This window comes from Taudactylus pleione, unplaced genomic scaffold (assembly GCF_031769625.1).
Source record: "Taudactylus pleione unplaced genomic scaffold, aTauple2 ptg000682l, whole genome shotgun sequence".
NCBI classification, from domain to species: Eukaryota; Metazoa; Chordata; class Amphibia; order Anura; family Myobatrachidae; genus Taudactylus; species Taudactylus pleione.
In genome coordinates this window covers 2,605,768-2,633,726 of record NW_028285084.1, presented here as the reverse complement: position 1 = coordinate 2,633,726, position 27,959 = coordinate 2,605,768, and the positions used below count along the sequence as shown (strand labels likewise).

The following is a 27,959-nucleotide window of genomic DNA, read 5'->3' as shown; positions in this document are numbered from 1 at the left end:
TCCGGTCCATAGAAAATAATTTCCATATTATGTCAGGCAGACCCTATTTACTAATATGAAGAAGAAATTGTAAATCTATATATATGTTTGTGTGTACACATAAGTATATAAAATGGTTTAGGTGTTCTTTCTGTGAACAGACCAAATCTCAGAGCTTAAACTACCAGTCTGCATTTTTATTATCCAAAACTTGGGTTCTGGATAAAAGAATAAATAAAAATAATTTGAATTTAGTGGTCCTTTAAGATAATTTGTCCAAAAGCCAGCAGTGAGCTTAAACAAAAAGACTGCTGGCATCTTAATTTTGAGAACCCTTTCTACTTTTATCAGTGGACCCACAATTTCTGTCTACTTTAACAAATCCTTATAGGTTTGACTGACTGGTTTCAGAATTCTAATTGATATTGTTAACCCATGAAGCAGGGCATATACAAGATGGATTTAAATATTTTGAATGAACAATCTCTCTAAAGGTGCGTACACACAGGACAATTAAAATGCACGATAACGATATCTATCATATCGTGCATTTTTTGATCCCCACCAACGGTGCGCGGGCATGTATGAACGATAACTATATCGTCCATCGCCCGTGCATGCAGGCCAACCTGGTCGAAAACGACCAGGTTACTATAGGGACCCGCCATCGTTGAGCGTGGGTCATTGGCTGTCGGTGGTGTGCTGGATGATCGATATCGATCATCCAGCGCTCCGGCTAGGTGCAGGGCGATCAGTAAGCGATATCGTATCGCTGACTGATCGTACCATGTGAATGCACCTTAAGCATTAATCAGTTAAGTGCTATAAAGCAACGGAATTGTCTCATGGATTGAATAAAAGTGTACATTTCCAGTACTACTATTAACTTATTTATAACTGAAATAAGGAGACCCATGTGCTTTGCATAAAACAAACTTGTACCGATAAGATTTAACTGGAATAACAAAATACATGCAAGACCTAAACAGAATAGCAGGACACTAGCTGCTGATGTGATAAGTAAACGCAGGGGCCGCATTAGAGCAAGAGACCCAAGTGTACTGAAATATAACATCATAAAGAATGTACTACATGGGTGCTTGCCACTGATAGGTTTGCCATTTACATCATATTCCTAACAACTGGACTAGGCACAGGAAATGCTAGTCACTTGAAATTTAAGCTTGAAAAAGACAACAGAGGTGGATGAAATATGTTGCTGCCCCAATAAACAGGCCATGATTGAAGCTAACAGCGCTGGAATAGTAAGCAAGGGTGCTGCGGGTCCATATACTAGAATACAGCCGTCTACTACCAAGCTACAGAATGGTTCACAGAGCTCCTGAATTTGAGAGCTCCCAGCATGCCCTGGAATATGCCTCAGCACTCTGCACTGCTGGTGTCCTATGGAAACTGATACATGTTGAAACCTCCTACTGCTTTAGGCACCGTTGGGGATATGGAGCTCTGATCTGCACCAGCTGCAGGAGTGCCAGTGTTGGCTGCACTCTGCAAAGTAAGCAGTTTTTAAAGTCTCACTTTAAAATGACTTGTGGTGGTGACGTAACAGTAACTAGTGCATAAAGTAGAATCATCACTCTACTTTTCTCAACGCAATTAATATACATGTGTTTTCGTAAACCGACTCAAAACTATAAATTAAGTTGCCCATACATGGTGGTTTTGATGGCCAATTTGGACATTTTATATCGAATTGGCCAGAAATTGCATCTTTTGTAGGCACAAAATGATCATGCAGTTGATCAACTAGGATTTTTATCAGGTCCACTGATATATCCTGTCCTCCCTTTATCCACTTGCATATGTGGTCATCTGAATGGCTGGATTTTTCAGTTTGCCCAATGGCTGGATCTTTCAGTTTGTCCATCCATATATGTGCTTACATTTACCATATACAATGTTGAGATGAATTGTGCATATTCCCATGTGCTCAGCCAAGTTTGCTGTTAGTGTTTCTCCAGTAACTGGTTACTTGATGGCACCCTCTTGTTTTGACGTGTATACCTACGGAATATGTTGTAGCATACGTGTTGTATGAGCATGCATACTGCATACGCACTGGGGAGGTTTCATTGTACTTCATTGTAGAATCAAGTGTCTTCGGTACTTCCCTTCTATACCCCAACTCTATTACAATTAGGGATGTGCAGGCTCGGATAGGTTCCTGGTCCAGGAATGATGATGTTCGTCCATGTAAGATGACGTTTTGCCTCTTTCTAAGTTCCGTTTTTTTGGAGGGAAAAATCCGAACTCAACGTGCAAACTCGAACCTATCCGAGCCTGCACATCCCTAATTACAATGTATCCCTGATGATTTTTTGGGAATACAGTTGCGGGAATTAGGGTGGTGAAGGCACTGCCGAGGTGGCTTTATTCAAATATCGGATTATGGCAGAAAGGATAATAAAGTGGCTTGAACCAGTTTTACAAATGCATAACCTAGTAGAATAGGGAAAGTCCTCCATGTATAGGATCTCTGTAACCAATTCATGAGATTTCCTGCTGTCTGTATAATCTTCCCTTTAAAGTCTCCCTAATGCTTCTTTACTCCTGCATTCCTCTGGCTCCATGTGTTACAGATACAGGTTGTGTCTCCCATAACCAAAATGCTGGGACCAGGGGTATTTTGGATATCTGAATATTCTGTATTTTGGAATAATTGCATACCATAATGAGATCTTGTGAATGGGACCCAAATCTAAGCACAGAATGCATTTGTGTTATATACACCTTATACACACAGCCTGCAGGTCATTTTATACAATATTTTCAATAATTTTCTGGCTCAAACAAAGTTTATGTACATACATGAAATGCATTTGTTTCATATACACAAAGCCTGAAGGTAATTTTCTATATTATTTTTAATTTTGCATTTTAAACAAAGTTTGTGCAAATTGAACCATCAAAAGCAAAGGTTTCACTCTGTCATACTCAAAAAATCCGTATTTCGGAAAATTCTGTGTTTTGGAATATTTGGATATGGGAGACACAATCTGTACATTCATCTTGCAGCCTACCATCATGCAGGGTAGATGATTTCAGGGATTGTGTAGAGATTAATGTATTGTTTGGTTGTAGTGTACAACTCAGGAAATAAATAAGTAATCCCTGCTAAATTAGAATGGACATTCCGCAAACCCTGTGTTGCACATTTCTCTTTTTCTCTCCTGGATATACACAAATGAAAGACAGAAAAACATCTGGATTCCTTTACTACTCCCCAACCACACACATTTTAATATATTTATGTTCTATGTGAAGATTCATTCGAAATTATATGTATATAAAATATATATCTGAGTTAAGGGGAGGGGGATTTTTATCGCATGATGAGCTTTACATAAAAGCACATGTCTATGATTGAAACTATTGTTTTTATACCATAGAGGATCACTGATATTTCACACACGTCATGCTCCTATTATTGCAGTGGTTGAGTTGCTCTCTAGCTGGCACTCTAAAATCTGTTGTACACAATTCTATTTTATATCCAGTGATGAAGAAATCCATAGTGATGATGAAATGGAGAAAGAAGAGGCTCAGATTCCAAAAAATAAAGGTTACCTTAAAAGGAAGTTACAAGTTAAAGAGTATCCAGACTTCATGGCAAAACGGTTTGCTGATATCAGATTATACAGAAATACCACTTTACAAAAGTGGCATGACAAGACCAAGCTTACTGGTAAAATAGGCAAGGTACTGTATGGGTTTTATCGCCCTGTCAAATTACAAGTGTAATTGAATAAATAGCCAGATCCTGTTCTCGTTAAATAGCTTATAATTGTAATATTTTAACATGTGTTTCTTCTTTTTCAGGGCCTTGGTAGCTCTGAGCACTCCATATTGCTACAAATAGAACAGATTATGAGTGACAAGGAGAGACTGCAGAGACGCACACAGACAAAACGGTCACTTTATAGCATCTTAGGAAAATCTCAGCACGAGTCTCCACCCATGTCAGTGCATACCACTGATGAGACAATGGTACTCATATTATTATAACTTTTGTAGCATAGTCCCTTTGTTTATTGCATGGCAGAGATGCGCTATTTAGTAATAGCACTCTAGTGTTATTGTAGGTTTTTGGATGAAAAAAAGCATAGGAGCGTGTAAATGCCTGGGAGGGAGAATACAGAAGCCCTTTTTTATGTGAAGACAAATACGTAAAATATTTGTTTAAGATATGTCTTTAATAATTGTGGATAGATATGTTGAATGTTGTATAATGGTTGTTGTATAAGCTGAACTGTTCATAAATGTATGGGTAAATATCCACTAAGTGCTCTGGTTGCTGATGACAAGTGCTACTCCAAAGCTCCTGTGATTCACTAGGTAAATGGGAAAGGGTGTTTCCACTTCACATTATTGCTCCATTCCTAAGCGCAATTTCCGTACTGTGCTTAATAATAAAGTGTTTTCACATATAGCTCATTATAGTGAAGCAGGGGAAGTCAGGGGCTCTGCCAATTCTTGGAATCTATTAAGTTTTTGCTATTGTAAGTCTGAAGCTGAGCTCTCTGCAGAGCATGCTACCTTTTAATGGTTAGTGCTGAAAAGTTCTATTAAATTGGGTATAAACGATCAAAACGCTATCCATATACTACAAGATGAAAAATATGCCAGATGTGGAAAAATCTATTAAATGATATCTAGATTGCACTTGCCTTCCAAGAGCTGGGTTTCTTATATACATTCCATACCTCCACTCATACCATAATAGCACTGAGAAGTCAGCTGCACTCATCAGCATCTATAATAGTGGTTATATTTGTATAAGAATGTTGAGATGTTCCAGTAGTAGAGGTTCTAGCCAGAAGAAGGGATTATTGAACGTTTTGTATTTTGTTTTTCTTCTATTTCTTTTAATGTAACTACACCATAAAACAGATGTGCACTATGTAACAAAATGGCATGTAACACAGAAAATGCTACAAAAATAGCATGTGCACAAACGTCATGTGGGTTATTTGCTGGATATTTACCCTATGATGAAGGCTTATCTCTGCTCATACTGACATTATATAATTTTTATATTTTGTTTAATATTTAACCGGGTAAGTCAGTCAGTTAGACGTGCCTGGAGAGTTTTCTCTCTGAACTCTTTTTTCATAGTGACATGCACAGGTGGTAAACACCAGCAAGTCCTGGAAAATCCGTCCTAGCAGCTCCATTACTGCAAGCTGTATATTGTCATTAAATAATAATAACAGTATCAATGCCATGAGTTTCAAGAATATGATCTACAGTTTACATTACACCCCACTGCTTGTTCTGTTTCTTTTTGCTAGTTTTGTCACTTTTTTTTTTTTTTTTTTTTTTTTTAACCTTTATGGCTGACATTAGAAATGAGCCCTTACAACCGGATAAGAGTGGACCTCATTTGTTCCTAACCTCTCTGGTGACTAAAATACAAAGCAGAGCCCATTCAGGTGACTAGTATGTAGAATGGCCACACGTGATGTCAGTGTGCATCAGAACTCACCTAGCCTTCCAAACAATATATATGTACTGTCTGCCAAGGTACTCTTCACCTTTATCTGAAACACTATTGCCAGGAGCAGTCACTAGCAGCTGGCTCCCAATTCTCCAATAATGCGTATAGTGATCATCTTGTACAGTTTCCTGCCTGACACTAGCTGACACTATTCACTAATCTTACCACAAGGAGGAATCTGACAGATGTTAATGATCGTTTCAGGAAGCTTTTTCCTCTAGCATTGCACTAGCCGCAGTGCAGGGGCCCAGAAATATAGCTCTTGGATGCGCATGTTTCCCAACACGGCTGCTCTTATACCCCCGAAGATGGCTTTGGTGATTCCGTTCATTTGGTGTTTTTGCAATGCCAATAATGGTCTTCTATGATTTACAGATAACTAAAACCTACAATTCATGCAGTAATTGGGGTTTTACAGTACAGAAAAGGGTAACATGTTAATTTATGAATTAATCTGATTTAACTGAACACTTGTTCACTCTTACAAAATCACATGACCTAACATTGCACTGCGATTTTTTTAGGAAGCCCAGACAGAAGGAAAATCGAACTCCCAGCTTAAAGAATTCGATGAAGAGACTTTTGATGATGATGATTTTTATCACCAGGTAAAGTTAAATCCTAAGCACTGTCTGTGTGTGTGTATGTATGTATGTATGTATGTGTATATATATATATATATATATATATATGTATGTGTGTGTATGTATGTATGTATATATATATATATATATATTTATAATATATAATATGTAATATCTGTGTGTGTGTTACCATCAGAACATGTATGTAAAGGCAAAAATATGCCTATGTGCAACTTGCAGTATTGAATAGTGTTTATGTGCAGTATATTATTTATAACATCACTGTACCAGGCTTGAAATGCAATTCCTAATACTGTATAACATTTTATTATTATTATACTTTATTTATATGGTGCCACAAGGGTTCCGCAGCGCCTTACAAAGTACAGAAACAAATGAGCACACAATACAACAGTTATTAACAGTACAGACAATGCAGGACAAGTACATGATTTATAAACAATGCTGCATAACACCTAAAAAGCAACAGGGTGTCAGTAACCAAATTTTAGGTGCCATTGTAAATGAAAGTAAAAGTAAGGCAAGAAGAAGCACATGAGGGAAGAGGGCCCTGCTCGCGCGAGCTTACATTCTAAAGGGGAGGGTCAGACAAACAGGGGTGACACAGATGGGCTAGATCGTGAGGAAGGAGCATAGAGTAGTGGGTTAGGATGAGTGCTGGAAAGCATTGAGGAGGAAATGGGTCTTGAGAGCCCATTTGAAGATTTAGAGCCAGGAAGCCAAGTGATGGAGGAATTTTGAACGAAGTCCAGGGGAACAAAAAAAAAAAAAAAGAGGGCAGCTACTTGTAGAATTTGGAAGAGGCAAATGTCATGAGTGTCGAATGGAAAGAATGAGATGGAGGGTTCAGAAGGTAAGACTTGGTAGGAGTGACCCAAGGATAGCATGACCCCAAGACCACCACTATGGAAACAGCCAGGCCAGGGTGTGTGAGAGAATGTGAGGCCCTCAAAGGAGATAGCTGCAGGAGCAGTGGTGTCAGATGGGTAAATCCAGGGTTTGGTGATGGCAAGGAGAATCAAGGCGTTGCAGGTGAAGTGCTCATGAACGGGGACCAGTTTATTATAGACAAAACTGGCTTTCCAGAGGGAACAGGAGAGAGGGACAGAGTTAAGAGGCGAGAGGAGAATGAGATTATTAGGGTTGATGTAGTGTGGAGGTGATATTGATCTAGAGCAGGAGGATAAGGAGTGTGGGGCTATGTGGCTGGCTTCTGAATGAGGAAGGGTGACAGCAGGTGGTGGGTAAGGTGGAGGTTTAGTGTGGTGGGGGGAAGAGGACAGGTAACTTGGAGAAAAGAGGGTACAGGGTTTAGTGGTAGTGCAGCAGGACCATGGTGGAAGAGAAGTGAATAATACTGGAGTTGTGGTAGATGCAGTGGAGAGACTTATATGTGATGAAGAGAGATAGAGGAGGGGAAGGAGGGGGAGAACATAGAGGGGACTATGGATGGAGAAAAGAGGTGAAAACTGGTGGTAGAGGAGAAAATAATGTAACAGCTGAGTGAGGGAGGAGTAGAAGAAAAGAGACATAGTGTAGATAGGGCAGTTGGGGAGGGGGGGGAGTCAGTAGTAGTAATGAGTGTGAGATGCAGGAGCAGTACAGTTCAAATGTCAAAATCAGAGAAAAGGAAGAACAGTACTGGAAGATGTAAAGGCACAACTACAAAAGTATATTATAAACAAAAAAAGGACTTTAGAGCTGTTTAAAGTTGCAAGACTTTAGAATTAGTATAAAGTATGATTATAAAAAAAAAAAAAGTATAGGTGTGAAACAATGGAAGATACTACAGTGGTATAAAGATAAATTGACAGTGGTACTGGAATGATTTAAACAGTGTAGAGAAGAAACGCAAACATACAAGAATTAAATGTTCAGCAAGCAGGTAGTTGCTTGCAATGCTGAAGCAGGGAGTTGGCAAAAGGTGTGTCCAGGTTATAATGAAAGCTGGTGGCTGAGTAGCAGGGTTTCCGGAAGCTTAGAAGATCCTTTGCAAATTTTTCCAAGTTCTAGAGAGTTCTTTTAAAATGTTGTCCTCCTGTCTTCCTCCTGTTTAATTCCTGACTAAGGAAGCATACACACACAATGATTTAGTAAATGAACGATTTTAGTAAACTATTTTTATTCATTTTTTCAAGGGAAAGTGAACGAAAATCGTTTACTAAAATCATTAATTTACTAAATGTAATGAACGATTTTTTTTTTTGAACTACAAACGATTTTTGATATTCCCTCAATGAAAATCGTTGAGTTGGTCAGTCTGACTAAACTACAAACGTGAACGCTCATGAACGATAATCGTTCATCGTTTTAACTCAGAAAGTGAATGATTTTTTCAACGATTGAACGATATCGTTAATTGTTCAAAAAATCGTGTGTATGCACCTTTACTCTTTAAGTTATGCTGTACATGTAGTCCCATTTAGAAAAAAAAAACACTTTGAAATAAAAAGCTATGCAGCCTTGTACAAGCCTTCAGCCTTGTAGCCTACTGAGTGTATAGTTAAGCATAACCTGTGTAGTCACTGATTGCACCCACCCCCAATAACCTCACCCACACCAGATACAAGTCATAAAATTATAATGCAAACAGACAGAGCCAAAACAGCATCCCATGAATCTAGGAGTTAATATTTAATTATATAATCATATCTAAAGTCGCTCTGGAGTTTACAGATATTAATTAAAGACAATATACCTAGAAAATCAGTGTATTCCAGACAGCATTGGTATTTCTATAATAGATGCCTGGTGCAAATAGATGTTTACCTGCAATGAAAGAATGGGAAAATCCGTCAAGTCATCATCCCTCACTGATCGCAGAGGATATAGCTAGTAAGAACTCCTGACTAACTCTTTAAGTTATGCTGTACATGTAGTCCCACTTAGAAAAAAAACCCACTTTGAAATTAAAAGCTATGCAGCCTTGAACAAGCCTGCAGCCTTGTAGCCTACTGTGTACAGTGTACAAAACTGAAGTGTCTGTGCACAGCAAATTAATAATAGACCTCAAAACATTTCGGATGGTCATAAATATATAAATACAATTTATTAAAAAGGCGGATTAAAAAAAAGTGACTAGGCATCCAAACACACAAAAAGGGTGTGGATTAACAGAAAGACAGTAAAAAGGTGGAGAGTGCCTAGATAGACACCAGATGTTAAACAGTCAATTGGTTGACTGGGACTAAAGGTCGACTGGGTCAAAAGGTTGACACAAAAATGGTCGACACAGGATTCTTTTTGTTTTTTAGCCTCAATCTTAACCCTAACCCTCACCTTGGTGCCTAACTGTCGGGGTAGGTGCCTGCCCCTAACCTTTCCCTCTAGTGCCTAACCCTCCCTCCTGGTGCATATCCCTAACCATCTGGTAACTTCCTAACCCTAAAAAAGAAAATGAAAATCACGTGTCGACCATTTTCGTGTCAGCTCTCTTACACGGCGAACTTTAGTGTGTCGACCTTTTGTCCTAGTCGACCTATTGACTGTCTAACATCTGGTGTCTATCTAGACATAGTGGACTTTTTTGCTGTCTGTCTATAGTCTGGAATCCCATAAAAAATTAACAGAGAATATAAAGACAATTTTTTCTTTTTTCATCCATTTTATGTGTTTGGATGCCTATACACAGTCTCCTGAGTGCCGCCTTGGAAATATATACGTGGGCTATACAAAATCCCAGGAGGGCACCGGAGCATTTGTCTGAAATATCACTAAGGAGTGCCGGATGATAGATGTCTATCTATCTATTCCAAAAGAAGGGGCACTCACCATGTTCACCATTCCACAAAAAACTATTTAATAGCCAACGATTGGGACACTTTCCAATATCCGCATCCAGACAATCATATCACAGTGGTATCTTGGTACAGGCATTTACGACAATAATAGCCATACTTATCAATTCCATCGACGTTTCGGTTCCATTACTAGCCATTATCAAGAAATTACATATCCATCTAGTTGTTACACCAGCCAAGAAAAAAGTGTATAAGTTGGGTTTAAGAAACGTTGAAGTAAACAACAGAATTGTCTTTAAATGTGCTTTTCTTGAGAGTGCCGCCGCCATTCTGTATATTTATTTATATACAGTGCCTTGCATAAAGTATTCACCCCCCCCCTTTGCATTTTTCATGTTTTGTTGCCTCACAACCTGGAATTAAAATGGATTGTTTGTAGGTGTGCATCATTTCATTCACAGAACATGCCTACAACTGTGAAGTTGTGTTTTGTTTTTTTTATATTGTGAATCAAACAACATTTAGGACAACATAACAGAAAACTTCAGCGTGCATAACTATTCACCCCACTAAAGTCAGTACTTTGTCAAGCCACCTTTTGCAGCATTTACAGCTGCAAGTCGCTTTGGATAAGTCTCTATGAGCTTGCCACATCTTGCCCCTGGGATTTTTGCCCCTTCCTCAAGGCAAAACTGCTCCAGCTCCTTCATGTTGGATGGTTTCCGCTTGTGAACAGCAATCTTCAAGTCTGATCACAGATTGTCAATTGGATTGAGATCTGGGCTTTGATTAGGCCATTCCAAGACATTTAAATGTTTCCCCTTAAACCACTCGAGTGTCCTTTAGCAGTATGCTTCGGGTCACTGTCCTGCTGGAAGGTGAACCTCTGTCCCATTCTCAAATCACAGGCAGACTGAAACAGGTTTTGTTCAAGAATATCTCTGTATTTAGCACCATCCATCTTTCCCTCGACTCAAATCAGTTTCCCAGTCCCTGCTGCTGAAAAACATCCCCACAGCATGATGCTACCACCAACATGTTTCACTGTGGAGATGGTGTTCTTGGGGTGATGGGATGTGCTGGGTTTGCGCCAGACATAACGTTTTCCTTGGTGCCCAGAAAGTTACATTTTAGTCTCATCTAACCAGAGCACCTTCCTCCATACATTTGGGGAGTCGCCCACATGTCTTTTGGCAAACTCAAATCATGTCGTCTTATTCTTATTTTTATCACTGAGTAATGGCTTTTTTTCTGGCCACTCTTCCATAAAGCCCAGCTCTATGGAGTGTATGGCTTATTGTGTTCACATGGACAGATACACCAGTCTCTGCTGTGGAACTCTGCAGCTCCTTCAGGGTTACCTTTGGTTTCTGTGCTGCCTCTCTGATTAATGCCCTCCTTGCCCGGTCTGTGAGTTTTGGTGGGCGGCCTTCTCTTGGCATGTTTGTTGTGGAACCATGTTCTTTCGATTTGATGATGATGGATTTGATGGTGCTCCGGGGGATCATTAAAGATTTGGATATTTTTTTTATAACCCAACCCAGAATTGTACTTCTCAACAAGTTTGTCCCTGACTTGTTTGTAGAGCTCCTTGGTCTTCATGGTGTGATGCCTCTTGCTTAGTGGTATTGCAGCATCTGGGGCCTTTCAGAAAAGGTGTGTTTATACTGACAGATCATGTGACACTTAGATTTCACACAGGTGGACCGCATTTCACAAATTATGTAACTTCTGAAGGTAATTGGTTGCACCAGAACTTTTGAGGGGCTTCATAGCAGGGGGTGATTACATATGCAGATGCCAATTTTCTGAATTTTATTTATAAAGATTCTTTTTTATATATATTTTTCTCATTTCACTTCACCAAATTAGACTATTTTGTGCAGATCCATCACATAAAATTCAGATAAAAAATAAAAATTACAGGTTGTAATGTAACAAAAAAGGTAAAAAGACAGGGGGGGTGAATACTTTTGCAAGGCACTGTGTATGTATGTGTGTATATATATATATGTATGTATAAATACGAAGTCTGTCAAAAACAGCAACAGGCAGCACTCCACGGACTTTATAAATGGAGAAAAATTACTTAATTTTTCTCCATTTATAAAGTCCGTGGAGCGCCGCCTGTTGCTGTTTTTGACAGACTTCGTACTTCTACATTACCTTAAGGAAGGCACCCCGGCATTATTGAATTGGAATTGCGAGTGCCCCTCTACATGTTCCGAACCCCTCCCGATCCGAGTCAGGCTCCACTCTCCCGCCTGACTCTGATCTGAAATCGAGGCAAAACGTCATCATCCCGCCTTCCGGATCTCGCGGGTTTTGGATTCTATAAAAGGTCCCCGCGTTGGCGCCATTTCTCACTCCGGCTGTGAAGAGGGAGGGTGGGAGCTAGGGCTGGCTGGGCTGTGTTGTGCTGCTGTTGTCCATAGGGGCTGTGACCACTCAGTCCATAAGGGCTGACTGGGCTGTGTTGTGCTGCTGTTTTCCATAGGGGCAGGCTGGGCTGTGTTGTGCTGCTGTCATAGGGGCTGGCTGGACTTTGTTGTGCAGTGTCCCATAAAGGCTATAGCCCTAGAGGGGTGCTGTAGTGTTGTCCAGGGGGTGATCTGTGCATCAGGGGTGCTCCCCCAAAGTGCACTCCAAAAAAATAATTTTTTTTTCCTGTGTTTGTGAATTGTGTACACTGTGGCTGCATGTGCATCAACAAAGGAGCAGCGCCAAGTGTGCGCCTGTGTCCCATAACTAAAGGGCCGGTTGGCTCGTCCGTTAAAGGGTGCTGTAACCCCCAAAGTGCACTCCAAAAAATATATTTTTTTTTTTCTGCGTTTGTGAATTGTCTGCACTGTACGTGCATCCTCAAAGCAGCAGCGCCAAGCGTGCGTCTCTGTTAAAGGGTGGTGCAACCCTCAAAGTGCGCTCCACAAAAAATAAAAAATTATTATTATTTTTTTTTCTTTGTGAATTGTGTGCACTGTAGCTGCACGTGCATCAACAAAGGAGCAGCGCCAAGCGTGCGCCTGTGTCCCATAAGTAAAGAGCCGGCTGGCTCATTTCTTAAAGGGTGGTGTAACCCACAAAGTGCACTAGTCTCCAACAAAAATAAAAATTTATTTTCTGTGTTTGTGTGTGCCTTAGCCGCATGTATATATCACTATAACAATAATATAACATTTATAACAATATAAATGGATGACCAAACTTTCTCCAATAAAAATAAAATAGGGAAAGATCAAGAACCACTTCCTCCTTGTGCTGAAGCTGCTGCCACTAGTCATGACATAGACGATAACATGCCATCAACTTCGTCTGTCATTTGGGATTGTATATGCCCTCTATGACATTGGGCATCGGCCTTGGCAAAGTTCAGGAAAATTATCTTAAAAAAAACATTTAAATCTTTTGAGGAGAAACGTCAACTTGCCAATATGCCATTTACGACACGGAGTGGCAAGGAAACGACTAAGGTCTTTCCTATGTTCATGACTAGTGGTGCAGCTTCACATGATGATGGAAGCCCTCATCCCGCTAAAAAATCAAACGAGTTAAGCTGGCAAAAGCACAGCGAAGAACTGTGCGTTCTAAGAAGATATCACAAATCCTCAAGGAGACTCCAAGTGTGGTGGCGGTTGCGATGCCTGACCTTCCCAGCACTGGATGGGAAGAGGTGGCTCTTTCCACCATTTGCATGCCCTCTGCAAGTGCTGAAAGGAGCACCCACAGTCCACTTGCTGATATGCAAATTGAAGATGTCACTGTTGAAGTACAACAGGATGAGGATACTGGTGTAGCTGGCGCTGAGGAGGATTCTGATGGTGATGTGGTTTGTTTAAATTAGGCTCCGAGGGAGACAGTTGTTGTCCGTGGGATGAAAAAGCCCATCACGGTCATGCCTGGGCAGAAGACCAAACATTCCACCTCTTTGGTCTGGCAATATTTCTATCCAAATCCGGACAACAACTGTCTTGCCATATGTACCATATGTAAAGGTGAAATAAGTAGGGGTAGGAACGTTAACCACCTAGGAACATCCTCCCTTATAAGTCACCTGCTGCGCGTTCATAAAAAGTTACTGTCAAGTTAAGATACTTTGGTTAAGACCGTAAGCAGTCCAGGGACACCTAAATCCCTTCGTCCTGTTGAATCCAAGCACCTGCAAACCACACTGTGAACTCCCTCCTCGTCAATTTCCTCCTTAGTCAGGATCGGAAGTAGTCCTGCAGGCCATGTCACTGGCATGACTGACTCTCCTATCCGGGATTCCTCCGGAGGATCCTGCATTGTTACACCTACTGCTGCTGCTGTTGCTGCTGGGAGTCATTCATCATCCCAGAGAGGAAGTAGGAACACCACTACTTTTACTAAACAACTGACCCTCCAACAGTCCTTAGCGAGGAGGTTGAAGTACGACAGCAGTCATCCTGAAGCAAAACTTATAACTGAGGCCTTGACTGCTATGTTGGTATTAGACGTGCGTCCGGTATCCGCCATTAGTGCAGTGGGATTTAGACAATTGATGGAGGTAGTGTGTCCCCGGTTCCAAATCCCATCTAGATTCCACTTCACTAGGCAGGCGATACCGAGACTGTACAGAAACGTCAGAAAAAGTGTCCTCAGAGTCCTTAAAAATGTGGTTGTACCCAATGTCCACTTAACCACGGACATGTGGACAAGTGGAACAGGGCAGACTAAGGACTATATGACTGTGACAGCCCACTGAGTAGATGTATCACCTTATGCAGCAACAACATCAGCGTCACCAGTAGCAGCATCTCAGAAACGCTAGCTCGTTCCAAGGCAGGCTACGCTGTGTATCACCGGTTTCAGTAAGAGGCACACCGCCGACAACCTATTAGAGAAACTGAGGGAAATCATCGCTCAGTGGCTTACCCCACTTAGACTCTCCTGGGGATTTGTGATATCTGACAACGCCACCAATATTGTGTGGGCATTACATCTGGGCAAATTCCAGCATGTCCCATGTTTTGCTCACAGAATAAATTTGATGGTGCAGAATTTTCTGAACAGCGACAGGGGCGTGCAGGAGACGCTTTGGGTGGCCCGAAAAATTTCTGGCCTCTTTCGCCATTCAGCGACTGCGTGCCGAAGACTGGAGCGACAGCAAACACTCTTGAACCTGCCCCGCCATCACCTGAAGCAAGAGGTTGTGACGCGGTGGAACTCAACCCTCTATATGTTTCAGAGGATGGAGGAGCAGCAAAAGGCCATTCAAGCCTATACATCCACCTATGACATAGGCAAAGGAGGGGGTATGCACCTGACTCAAGCGCAGTGGAGAATGATTTCCGTGTTGTGCAAGGTTCTCCAGCCCTTCGAACTTGCCACACGTGAAGTCAGTTCAGACACTGCCAGCTTGAGTCAGGTCATTCCCCTCATCAGGCTTTTGCAGAAGCAGCTGGAGAAAGTGAAGGAGGAGCTAAGACGGAGCGATTCCGCTCGGCATGTTGGACTTGTGGATGAAGCCCTTCATTCGCTTTGCCAGGATTCCAGGGTGGTCAATCTGTTGAAATCAGACCACTACATTTTGGCCACCATGCTCGATCCCAGGTTTAAAGCCTATGTGGTGTCTCTCTTTCCGGCCGACACAAGCCTGCAGAGGTGCAAAGACCTGCTGGTGAAAACACTGTCAGCTGAAGCAGAACGTGACATGTCAACAGCTCCTTCTTCATTTTCTCCCGCAACTGGGGCTGCCAGGATAAAACTTAGGTATCCTGAGCAACCCGCTGGCGGTGATGCAGGGCAGGCAGGACCAAGTTTGGACATCTGGTCCAGACTGAAGGACCTGGCAACAATTTCTGACATGTCTACTGTCACTGCATATGATACTGTCACCATTGACAGAATGGTGGTGGATTACATCGGTGACAGCATCCAAGTAGGCATGTCAGACAGTCCATACCTGTACTGGCAGGAAAAAGAGGCAATTTGGAGGCCCCTGTACAAACTGGTTCTATTTTACCTGAGTTGCCCCCCCTCCAGTGTGTACTCCGAAAGAGTGTTTAGTGCAGCCGGGAACCTTGTAAGCGAAAGGCGTAGGAGGTTGCTTCCACAAAATGTGAAGATGATGATGTTCATAAAAATGAATTATCAACTCTTCCAGGGAGACCAGCCTCCATAACATACAGAGGGACCTGTGGTGGTGGATTCCAGCGGGGACCAATTAATACTTTGTGTGGATGAGGATGTACACAACACTGAAGAGGGTGAGGAATCGGTGGATGAGGAGGATGAGGACGACATCTTGCCTCTGTAGAGCCAGTTTGTGCAGGGACAGATTAATTGCCAGCTTGTTTTGTGGGGGACCAAACGAACCAATAATTTCAGCCACAGTCGTGTGGCAGACACTGGCACTGAAATGATTGGTTTGTTAAAGTGAGCATGTCCTGTTTATACAACATAAGGGTGGGTGGGAGGGCCCAAGGACAATTCCATCTTGCACCTTTTTTTTTTCTTTGCATTATGTACTGTTTGCGGCCTAGTTTTTCAAACTGCCATCCTGTCTGCCACTGCAGTGTCACTCCTAGATGGGCCACGTGTTTGTGCCGCCCACTCGTGTCGCTTAGCATAGTCATCCAGCTACCTCGGTGCAACCTTTTTGACATAAAAACACTATTGTGAGGTGTTCAGAATAGACTGGAAATGAGTGGAAATTAAGGTTATTGAGGTTAATAACAGCATAAGAGCAGAAAAACCCACAAATTCTGTGATTTTAGCTGTTTTAATGATTTTTTTTTCAAAAAAATACAGATCCAAAACACAAAACCCATAACCCAAAACATGACAGGGTGGTTTTGGCAAAACCAATCCAGATCCAAAACACGAAGAAAGATCCAAAACATGAAAAGCGGCCAGTGCACACCCCTAATAAATATATATATATATGTATATATATATATATATATATATATATATGACACAATGTATAGACAATAGATTAAAATAAATACACACCCTTTCCTTATTGGCTGGCAATGGGCTGGAGAAGATGCATTTAATAATTTCTAACCTGTTACCGCTGTGAGTGATAACCAGTGAGCCCAGTGCCTCCGCTCCCAGCCTTAAACGCAGAAGCAAAACCATTCTCCCTGCCCTCTGCTGACACTCCTCCTGCACATTGCTTACATGCAGATGGAGGAAGGGGGAGTGGCTAAGGTGGCTTCTGTTACTCTTTTGGTTGTATATTGCTGCTTGTATTTGGTTACTGGTTGGTTAAGTAGTTTCTAGCAACAATATTCTAGCAGATTTCCTTATAAGAGAAAGTGGGCATAGCTACTAACTCCTCTGCACACTTATTACAGTGGTTCCCAAACTGGGTGCCGCGGGTTGGTGCTCCAGTTTCAAATTCAATTACTTGTGGTCAATGTGAAAATAAAATATGTGGACAAACAGAAGTACAACCCTTTCTGCCACCACATAACTGAAGCGAAGGATGATAGGTAAGCACAATCCACTTAATTTATTATTTTTTCTTCGTTTTCCCAATAAGAAGCTTTTGGCATAGGGGTGCCGTAGAAATCAAACCTGTTACTCTAGGGTGCCGTGACTCAAAAAAGGTTTGGGAACCACTGCCATATTATATAAATTATTATTAAAATGTCACAGATCACACACATCAAAAGTTGCCATTTATATTGGTTTAATAATTCAGTATGTTTCAATGTGATACCAAATGAAAAGTTTTTTTTGTCTAAGCCTAAACTGATATCATTATATTGACAAATATCTGTTAATCACAAGATTTTCTACACCTGGACAAAAACTCATGCACATTATGAGCAAAATTCTTGAAATTAGCACAGATGATCATTTGACATGTTTTTATGGGATATCGGAAAAATCCCGCTCATTAGTGGAACACAGTGTGCTCTGTTACACAGGCACACACGAGGCGCTCAGCATTACACTTGGCAACACCCCTAGAGCATGCTACAGTTTCTAAATTATCTGAGAAGCAGGCAATGACTCAACTCAGGCAATTGTCTGATTAAAAAAATGATAGCGCTAAAAATAAATCTTTTATTTGAAACATGCTAATTTTTTTTGTGTGTAATTTAATGTTACTCCACTGAAAGGATCACAATGTACACCCACTTTATTTTTCTGTATTTTCAATTTATAACTCTACACCACAGAGTTGGTATGGGGGAGGCATGGAGCGGACAAGCATGTGCTCAATACGGGCATGTACAGGCAACTGCCACATGGAGGCCTATCCTTTGCATTCAGATGCTGGGGTCTGGTGCAAAAATATGCAATGACGGAGCTTACTATTATCATTATCTAGCTACTTCTGATGGCCTGTGGATTATTCTCCAGCTCACAGTACTTAATTAGCATTGTGGCTATATTTTAATAATTAGTGGCCATGAATTTGCGTTACTGGTCATTTTCATTGGGGCTGCCACAGGAAAGACAGTTGTGCACAGAGTACTAATACATGCACCTATCATTTTTTTAGTAAATGCCGTTACACATATGAAAAGGTTTCTTTATATAGAATAATCCATATCCACAGATTCCAGGTCTCGCATGTACTTTGATTGAGAGCAACCATATTTAGATGAGAGGAAAACAGATTTTAGCATAAATTAAAAGGTAAAACAAAGCCTGGGTTGATTGTAAGAGAGATGATTGATTTATCAAGTATATTGGTTCATAATATTTATTTTTATAAAAAAGGCAATTCAGGCACAGTAGTTCCGTTGAACCTGGCATCTAGTGACGAAAGGAAAGAACTGATGGAGATGTTACTTCTATCAGTAACTGATTCAGCAGTAGACTGCAGCAGCAGTTTTCCAGTAGGGTTCTACTCTAGATAAATTATTTTACTAGATTTTGTAATCCTATAATTACAATAAGGATCAACTTGACAGAAAACATAAGGCCATTTATATATTTTGGTATGTGGAAGTTCTAAATATTATACTGATCTTTTTGCAAGTGGAATATTACTATACTCAGCTGTGGCGACATCTAAGTAGATTATATAAGTATCCATATACATCGCTCGAGTATTTGATGATCTATGATCCATGGTCCTAAAATCTCACTATTGGAACTTTCACCAGGTAACATTGATTTCTGTTTAATCAAAGTACATGGCATACTATTGGATTACATCTATATTATTCTAACAGTTTTTGTTGAACTATCTATTGTTTGAATTAACTGGTTGGGAGAGACAGAGGTTAGGGCTATTCCTAATAACATAATATGAGTCTTGTAATAAAATAAGAGTTATGTTATAACTCTCTTCGAGGTCCATAGGGTCCACAGGAATTACCTTGGGGTATGTGGTTGGAGTGATCCAGGCACCAAACAGTTACAATATTTAGCTCCCAGGATGCACTGGGTCCTCCTCCATGTATACTCCGCCCCTAGCTACGGGCAGAAGGAATGTACACCAGAAACACTCTAAGAAGAGGGAATCAGTGAAATACAAAGAAAAAAAAGATTACCCAATAACAACCAGGTGTATTAGGGTGGGTGCCCTGTGGACCCTTTGGACATCAAAGAAAAACTTAACAAAGGTATGTTATACCATTACTCTTATTTTTTTTTTTTTCTTCGGGTTCCATAGGGTCCACAGGAATTACCTTGGGGATGTCCCAAACCAGCTCCCTTAAGAGTGGGGTCGCTCCTTAGCAGAAAAGGAGAATCCGGTGCCCAAAGAAAGCATCCTGAGAGGCAAAAATATCCCAGGCGTAAAACCTGAGAAAAGTGTGGACGGAAGACCACGTGGCTGCCTTGCACAATTGTTCAGAAGAGGCACCACGTTGAAACGCCCACGATGGTCCCACAGACCGAGTAGAATGTGCTGTAACTGTGTTTGGAACAGTGAGATCAGTTTGTGTGTAAACCTGAGAAATCATCATACGAAGCCATCTAGCCAGAGTCTGTATGTTAGCTGGCCAGCCTTTCTTGTGAAAGCCATACAACGCAAAAAGAGCTCAATATCCTAAAAGAGTTTGTACTATCCACGTAGATATGTAAAGCACGTACAACATCCAGAGATGCTTCACCTACAGAGAGGTCTGGAACCACAATTTCTGAATTTACTTGAAAACTGATGCTACTTTAGGAAGGTAACCTAAAGCGCTTGGTACGAAGAATAGCTCTATCCTGGTGAAAAATCAAAAAGGGGGAGCGACAAGAAAGTGCTGCCAAATCAGAGATCCTGCGGAAAGAGGAGATAACAAGAAAAACTGCCTTTGCTGTCAACCACTTGAGGTCTACTGAGTTCAGGGGTTCAAATGGGGGAGTCTGTAGAGCCCTGAGAACAAAGACAAATCCCACAGAGCTACCGGAGGGACAAAGGAAGGATGAACCCTCAGAACACCCTGCAAAAATGTTCTAACATCCTGGCAGAGGGGCGATACTTTGCTGAAAACCAAACTGATAGTGGAGGTACCTGAACTCTGAGTGGCCAGACGAAGACCAAGGTCCAACCCAGCCTGGAGAAAAGCAAGCCCTCGGGAGACTCTAAAAACTGTAGGGCCATATTTTCTATGGGAATACCATTGAAAATAGGAGTGCCAAACTCTGTAATAGATGCGGGCAGAGGAAGGCTTTTGTGCCCTAAGCATCGTCTGAATTATAAAGCTAGTAAATTCCTTTGGCTCTTAAGATGGAAGACTCAAGAACCACGCCGTCCAAGACATATGAGGAAGGTCCGGATGCAGGCAGGGACCCTGAGCTAACGGGTCCGGCCCTAGAGGAAGAGGCCATGGAGTGTCTATGGAGAGATTCTGAAGGTTGGTGAACCAAAGGCGTCTGGGCCAAGCAGGAGCTACAGTATTACTGTGCCACCCTGTTGCTTGAATTTCCTGATGACCCTTAGGGGAAGGGAGATTAGAGGAAATAGATATGCCAGATTGAAGTCCCATCTTACTGCCAGAGCATCCATGAAGGTGGCTGAGGGGTCTCTGGTTCTTGATCCATACCTGGTGACCTTGTGATACTGATGGGAGACCATCAGGTTTAATTCTGGTAGTCCCCATTCGTAGACTAGGATCTGAAAGACATCCGGATGAAGAGCCTGACGATTTAGGAAGTCTGCTTCCCCGTTTAGGACTTAGGGGATGAATATTGCTGGGAGATAACTTTCTGCCCAAACCAGAATGTTTTCAACTTCCTTCATGGCTGACCGCCTTCGTGTGCCTCCCTGGTAATTGAGTTAGGCTACTGTGGTCGCATTGTTGGACTGGATTTGGACAGGCTATCCTGTGCTTGAGTGCTTTGTACACGGCTCGAAGTTCCAGGATGTTTATGTATAGTTGACTTTCCTGAGTAAGTCCATCTACCCTGAAAGGTATGATGGCATGTCACCGTGATCCAACCGCGAAGGCTGGCATCCGTGGTGAGGAGCCCCCACCTTGGAATCCAAAAGGGTGCGACCCTTGTTCAGATGAGACGTTTTCAGCCACCAGTATAGGGAAAACCGAACTTCCTGAAAAAGGAGGAACGTCTGGGACCATATCAGATGATACTGCCCGTTCCACCTGGAGAGAATCAGTCGTGGCAGAGGCCTGGAATGGACCTGGACATATTCACCATGTCAAAACTGGATACAACGGACCCCAGGACCTGCATTGCTGAGTGAATGGATACCCTCTGATTTTGGAGCAATTTGTGCACACGCAATTGTAGAGCCGAAATCTTGTCCACTGGTAGAAAAATCCTTTGTGCCAGGGAATCCAGTAGCACCCCCAGATGTACCATCTGCTGTATTGGAGAAAAGGAAGACTTTTTTTTTTATCCCCATTGATTATCCAACCCTGCTCCTGTAGACGGGCAAAAGTCAGCTGGAGAAGATGTTGTAAAACCTTCATTGACTGCCAATATCAGGAGGTCGTCCAAGTATGGCAGTATCCTGACTCCTGAGATGAGCAGTCATGACTGCCATTATCTTGGTAAACACCCGAGGAGCTGTGGATAGACCAAAGTGCAATGATAATGTTGCTGACAAACAGCAAAACTCAGAAAGCCTTGGTGGAATAGTGCAATAGGTACATGCAGATATGCATCCTGTATGTCCAGGGAGCCATGAAATCCCCAGGTTCCATTGCCAGCATAATTGACCGTAGGGTCTCCATATGAAACCTAGGCACATGAATGAACCTGTTAAGAGATTTCTGATTCAGAATAGATCTATGAGACCCATTTAGCTTCTGAATCAAAAGCCAATTTGAGTAATAACTCCTTCCTTGTTAGCTAAAGGAACCAGGATTTATTACCCCTCACCTTAGCAGGGCATGAATGGTCTACTAGAGGGCAAGGGCCTAGATTGAATCTGATGGGTAGTTGTGCAAACAACCTTCTGTGGAGTAACCCTTTAGGAAGGTGTCACATAAGAATCCCCAGTAGGGAAGTGGATTTCCCACCTAAATCACTCTCCCAGTGGAAGAGGGTAAAAAGACAAGTCTTTTTTTTTTTTTTTTTTGGAAACAGTTAGCTGGAGTGTTCCATGCTTTCCCAATAAGCTCAGTGAGCTGTTCATATTACGGTAAATGAGCCTAAATCACCTTCTGGTGACTGAACAACAGGTTTATTAGGCTTTAGGAGTAGGTACTTCATCTCCTATAATGAGGATTGAATTAACCGCACCTGCTAGAGAGGAACATCCACTGATAAATGACGCTCTTCCTCTCCCAGAGAGAGAAACCTGTGTATTCTCTGCCTCCTCAGATGATATATCAGAATATGAAAGCAGGGTGGACTGAGAGGATGGTGCAGTCCATTCATATGCTTAGATGGCTGATGCCTTATTCGCCTGTAACATCGCAGATGGGTAGATGTTCAAAGCCAGATTCTGAACTGAGTGGACATAACCCTCCATCCAGGAAGGATGTATGGGAAGAGAAAACTTAGCAGGCTGTAATCACTGAGGGAAACCCAAAGTGGGAGGCAGTGTTGGAGCTGATAAGAGGTCCCCTAACTCTGCCATAACCTGAAACCTAGGAGGACATTCAAGGCGACCCCTGAACAGGTGTTGGCGAGGTAGACAGTTGTGGTGTATAACAATCAACATATTTCATCCTGTATGAAATCCTTAGAGGCCTACCGCACAGGATTTACATGAAACCAGCACAGACACAACAGTCTCCGGGTTACCTTTGTCCTGAGACATGGGAAATATTTGCAAGTAACCTACAACAAGTGTAGGGTTAACAATGCAATTTGACCCCCTTCACAGATAAAAATAAACGTGAAGTACTCTCTAACCCCTATATAAAACTTATTTTTTTTAAACAGCAGAGATAGCATAAGTCACATAAAATGCATATAATATATTTGCAAAAGGGCATTAAAATCATTCACCTAAGCACATAAGTTTGGTAGGATCTACATGCATATAAATATATTTGCAAATAGGCACTAAATCACAGACACATTGGTAGGAAATAAGTGCAATGCATATAAATATACTTACAAATCGGCACTGAATCAACTTGTACAACAAACCAGTTGGTAGGATTCCAGTGCTATATACCTTGGTCCTAGGAGAAAGGTATACTCAGAGAGAGAGCCCCAATCTTCCCTCAGCAAAAAAACTCCATTGCAGTTGAGCGTCTGATTAATTAGGAGAGATGGGGATGGGCAATTCAGTCTTCACAAGCAAATGTGAAGTACAATTTAACCTGTACACACCTGTAGTTGAAGGTTAAATGAAGCAATAGCAGTGATGGTTATAACTGATAGTCATAAAACCTGCATGAACTCCTGCTTCCCTTTATGATTAGCATATATAAGTATAAAGGTAACAATGCAATGTGACCACCTTCACAAATATCTAGTAAATGTGAAGTACACAGAAAACCCCCATACTCTGTCAGAGAGATGACTAGAAATAGCAGTGATAGTTATAACTGACAGTCTCTCAGAAACAAAAAAAAAGGCAGTACAACCCACAGCAGAACTAGCGTAAGTCACATACAGTGCATTCCAGATATATATGTACAATAGGCTCTTAGTCAATTACAAACAGCACAAAGCTTAGTAGGATATTGAGCTCTCTATAACCTGGCCACCAAAGGAGAGGTATACAGGGAGACGCAGCTGCAGTAGAGCACTTGAAAGTGGTCTCTGGGTGTCTCATATACAAGGGAGGCATGGAGGAGCAACCCAGACACTCGAAAACCTCGACTTTGGATCAGCTGGTGGAGGGGCTGCCAGGGAGAGCTTACTTCGCCTAGGCTGTATCAATCCACCGGGTGCACTGGCCTTTACATGGCCGCCGCCATTGTCCCCAGCGCCAGATTTGTATGCCCCGGTTGCCTAGTGAGGCAAAGTTGTCCCCAGGTTTCCCACTACAGCAACCTCCGGCAGGTCTCCACTGCCGGAGGCACGGACTGCCATGTTGAACCACCTTACCTGCGTCCCCGTGTCTTCCGGTTGCAGTCCCGGGCCCAGCGTCATCACTAGCTGGCGCCCGTCGAAATCACCAGTTCCCTCACTGGTGTTGTGGTGCCGGCGGGGGTAGATGGAGCAGCAGCATTGGAGTCCATTAGGATGCCTAGCGCTGCATACTTGTCGAGAAAAAAAAACAACAAAGTACTGAGTGCCTGTAGCCAGGGGCGGGGTATATATGGAGGAGGACCCAGTGCATCCTGGGAGCTAAAGCTTGTAGCTGTTTTGGTACCTGGATCACTCCAACCACATACCCTAAGGTAATTCCTGTAGAACCCGAAGAAGAAAGACAGCTGCAATGTTTTGGAGATAAAGGGTAACTCTTATCTCAAGTCCGTGATATTTTTGAAGACCTAAAGCTGCATACACACGTAAAGATTTTCTGTCCAACCATCCAACTAGTTGATTGGTTGGAATGAAAATCTGGTAAGGTATGAAAGCAAATGACAATCAGCATTTTGCTCCCAAACGCTGGAAAATGGACAAAAACTGTTGTTTGTTAAATGTTTGATCTAAACAATTTGTTCAAACTTGTCTAACGGCCATTTTCATCTGTTTTCTGGCATGTAATAGCAAACTGCTGATCATAAGTTACTCCCATATGTTACCAGATTTTCATTCCAACCAATCAACTAGTGATTTTGGGTAATGACTTCTTTCATTCCAACCAATCTCCAGACTTTGGGTACAGATTCATCCATGTACCCAAATTCCGCATGGAAACTCTACGGCCAATTATACTGGCAATGGAGCCTGGAGATTTCATGGTTTCCCTAGACATACAGGATGCATATCTTCATGTACCTATTGCTCGATCTCACCAAAAGTTTGAAGTTTGCGGTGGGTCAGCAACATTACCAATTCCAGACTCTGCCCTTCAGTCTGTCTACAGCACCTTGGGTATTTACCAATATAATGGCAGTCATGGCGGCTCATCTCGGATGACAAGGAGGATACTACCATACTCGGACAACCTCCTAATATTGACACAAACTCCAGAAGTTTTACAGCACCATCTACAAATGACCATTGCCTGTCTGCAGGAGCACAGCTCAATTTGAAAAAAATCTTCTCTTTCTCCAGCTCAGCAGATGGTACATTTGGAGGTGCTGCTGGATTCGCTAAATCCAAAGGATTTTTTTACCAGTAGACAAGATTGCTGCCATACAAGTACGGGTACATAAACTGCTCCGCAAGCAGAAGGTATCTGTTCACTTACCAATGCAGGTACCTGGGGTCCATAGTATCCACCTTCGACATGGTGGCTTATGCCCAGTTCCATTCCAGGACCCTGCGACGATGAATTCTCTCATTGGGATGGTTGGTTCCATCTGATAGTCTCAAATGATCCGCATCTCGCCAGAAGTTCGCCTCTCCCTGGAGTGGTGGCTGCAGATGAGCCATTTAGACAAGGGGCGCCCATTATGGATTCCAGATTGGGTGCTCCTCACCACAGATGCAAGTCTGTGAGGATGGGGTGCGGTGACAGGTCATCACACCTTTCAGGGAAGTTGGACCGCTCAAGAAGGTACCCATAAATATTTAGGCGCTTCGTGCAGTGCACAGGGCGCTCGATCAGGCACAGGACCTTCTTCACGACAGGCCTGTCCAGATTCAGTCCAACAATGCAACTGCAGTGGCCTACCTCAATCATCAGTCCGGCAGCTATGAGGGAAGTGGTGAACATTCTAGTTTGGCGGTGAGGTGGGACGTCAGGTTGGCATAACTGTTTCCTCCGATCTCCCTCCTCCCGAGGGTTGTCAGAAAGGCGGCAGAATGATGCTAAAAGATCCTGCCTGGCCCAGGAGACATGGGTTCACCGATCTGCATGTCTATCCATAGACCATCCACTTCCACTCTCTACGGCTGGATTTGCTAGTGCAGGGTTAATTTTTCCGGATCTACCTCAGCTGGCTTTGATGGCATGGCTCTTGATTCTTTCGTCTGAAGTGCCAAAGGTTTTTCTACTTTTGTGATCCAGACGATGATTAGGGCAAGGAAGCCCGCATCTATCACAGGATTTGCCTTTCTTTTTTTCATTGGTGTTCCCACAGAAAATATGACCCTAAGGTTTTCAGGGTCTCCCGAGTTCTTACTATTCTTCAGGCTGGACTAGACTTAAGTCTTCGTCTGGCTACCTTGAGAGTTTAGGTTTCTACATTGTCAGTTTGGTTCCAGCACAGAATTGCCACTCTGCCAGATGTTAGAACATTTTTTCAGGGTGTTCTCCGTCTGCAACCTCGGTTTGTCCCTCAGGTGGCACCATGGAATTTATCTTTGGTGCTCAGGGCACTGCAGGCTCCCCCCTTTGAACCCTTAGATGCAGTGGACCTCAAATGGTTGACAGCTAAGATCCTTTTTCTCCTGTATGTCCTCAGCTCGCAGAGTTTCTGATTTGGCAGCACTTTTATGTCGCTCTCCATTTTTCATCAGAATAGAGCTGTCCTCCGTACAAGGGTGGGTTACCTTCCAAGGGTGGTATTCCGTTTGCATATAAATGAAGAAATTGTAGTCCCAGCCTTGGTCTTCTGGCCTTTCTGTAGGTGAAGCTTCACTGGATGTGTTTTTGAGCTCTTCATATCTACGTGGATCGTACCAGCTCCATCAGGAAATCAGATTAACGAGGCTGGCCAGCTACCAAGCAGACTCTGGCTCAGTGGCTGCGTATGACTATTTCTCATGTGTATACACAGGCTGATTTCCCTGTTAAAAACAAGGGGACAGCACATTCTACTCGATTTGTGGGACCATCGTGGGCGTTTAGACATGGTGCCTCTGCAGAACAACTGTGCAAGGTGGTAATTTGGTCTTCGGTACACACTTTCATCAAATTCTATGCATTTGATACTTTTGCCTCCCAGGATGCTTCCTTTGGACAGCGGATTCTCCTTTCTGCTCAGGAGCGTCCCCACACTTAAGGGAACTGCTTTAGGACATCCCCAAGGTAGTTCCTATGGACCCTGAAGATGAAAATAAGTGTTATGGTATAACATACCTTAATTAACTTTTTCTACGATGTCCATGGGGTCCACAGGTCACCCACCCTGACGCACCTGGCCTCAGTTGGGATCTGTTCTTTTCTATTTGTGTCACAGGTTCCCTCTTCGTTTTTAGAGTGTGTCTCTTGTGTACATTGTACTTCCTTCTCCACTTTCCGTCTCTTGCCGTTAGGCTTGTTTACAAACTGAATGCCTGTGGCTGGGAGCAGGGTATATAGGGAGGAGGCCCTATGCATGCTGGGAGCTTCAAAGCTGTAGCTGTTTGGTGCAATGGATTACTCCAACTACATACCCCAAGGTAGTTCCTGTGGACCCTATGGACTTCAAAGAAAAAGAGTTAACTACGTATGTTATAACATAACTCTTATTTTTTGCTACTAGGAAAACACTTGGTGTTCTAGGCTAATTTGCTTGTGCTGATTTTAAATCTGAAATTTAAATATATCACATCAGGATTTCATGTTATAGACGTTACCAACATTTAAATTGTACATGTTTTATATGGTATTTGCTTTTTACAGAAATAAAACTTAAGCAGCATTATTTTACTAAAACATTAAAAAATATCAAAAACACAGCTTGGGTTACATATGATATGTTTACTTATTAGATTAATATATTCAAAATGCTTTGGAGACTTAATCTTGTGCTTATGTGTTGTATTTGTTTCCCTGTACAGTAAAAT

At 42.2% G+C, this 27,959-nt stretch overlaps 1 protein-coding gene across 1 annotated transcript in view; it reads left to right on the top strand.

Moving 5' to 3' along the window:
- Positions 1 to 27,959, top strand: part of AATF (apoptosis antagonizing transcription factor) — a 139,268-nt gene that overhangs the window by 59,742 nt on the left and 51,567 nt on the right. Inside the window, 3 exon segments of the mRNA XM_088455959.1 lie at positions 3,498 to 3,699; positions 3,820 to 3,987; positions 6,022 to 6,105. Of these exon segments, the coding sequence (XP_088312085.1) occupies positions 3,498 to 3,699; positions 3,820 to 3,987; positions 6,022 to 6,105 (454 nt within the window).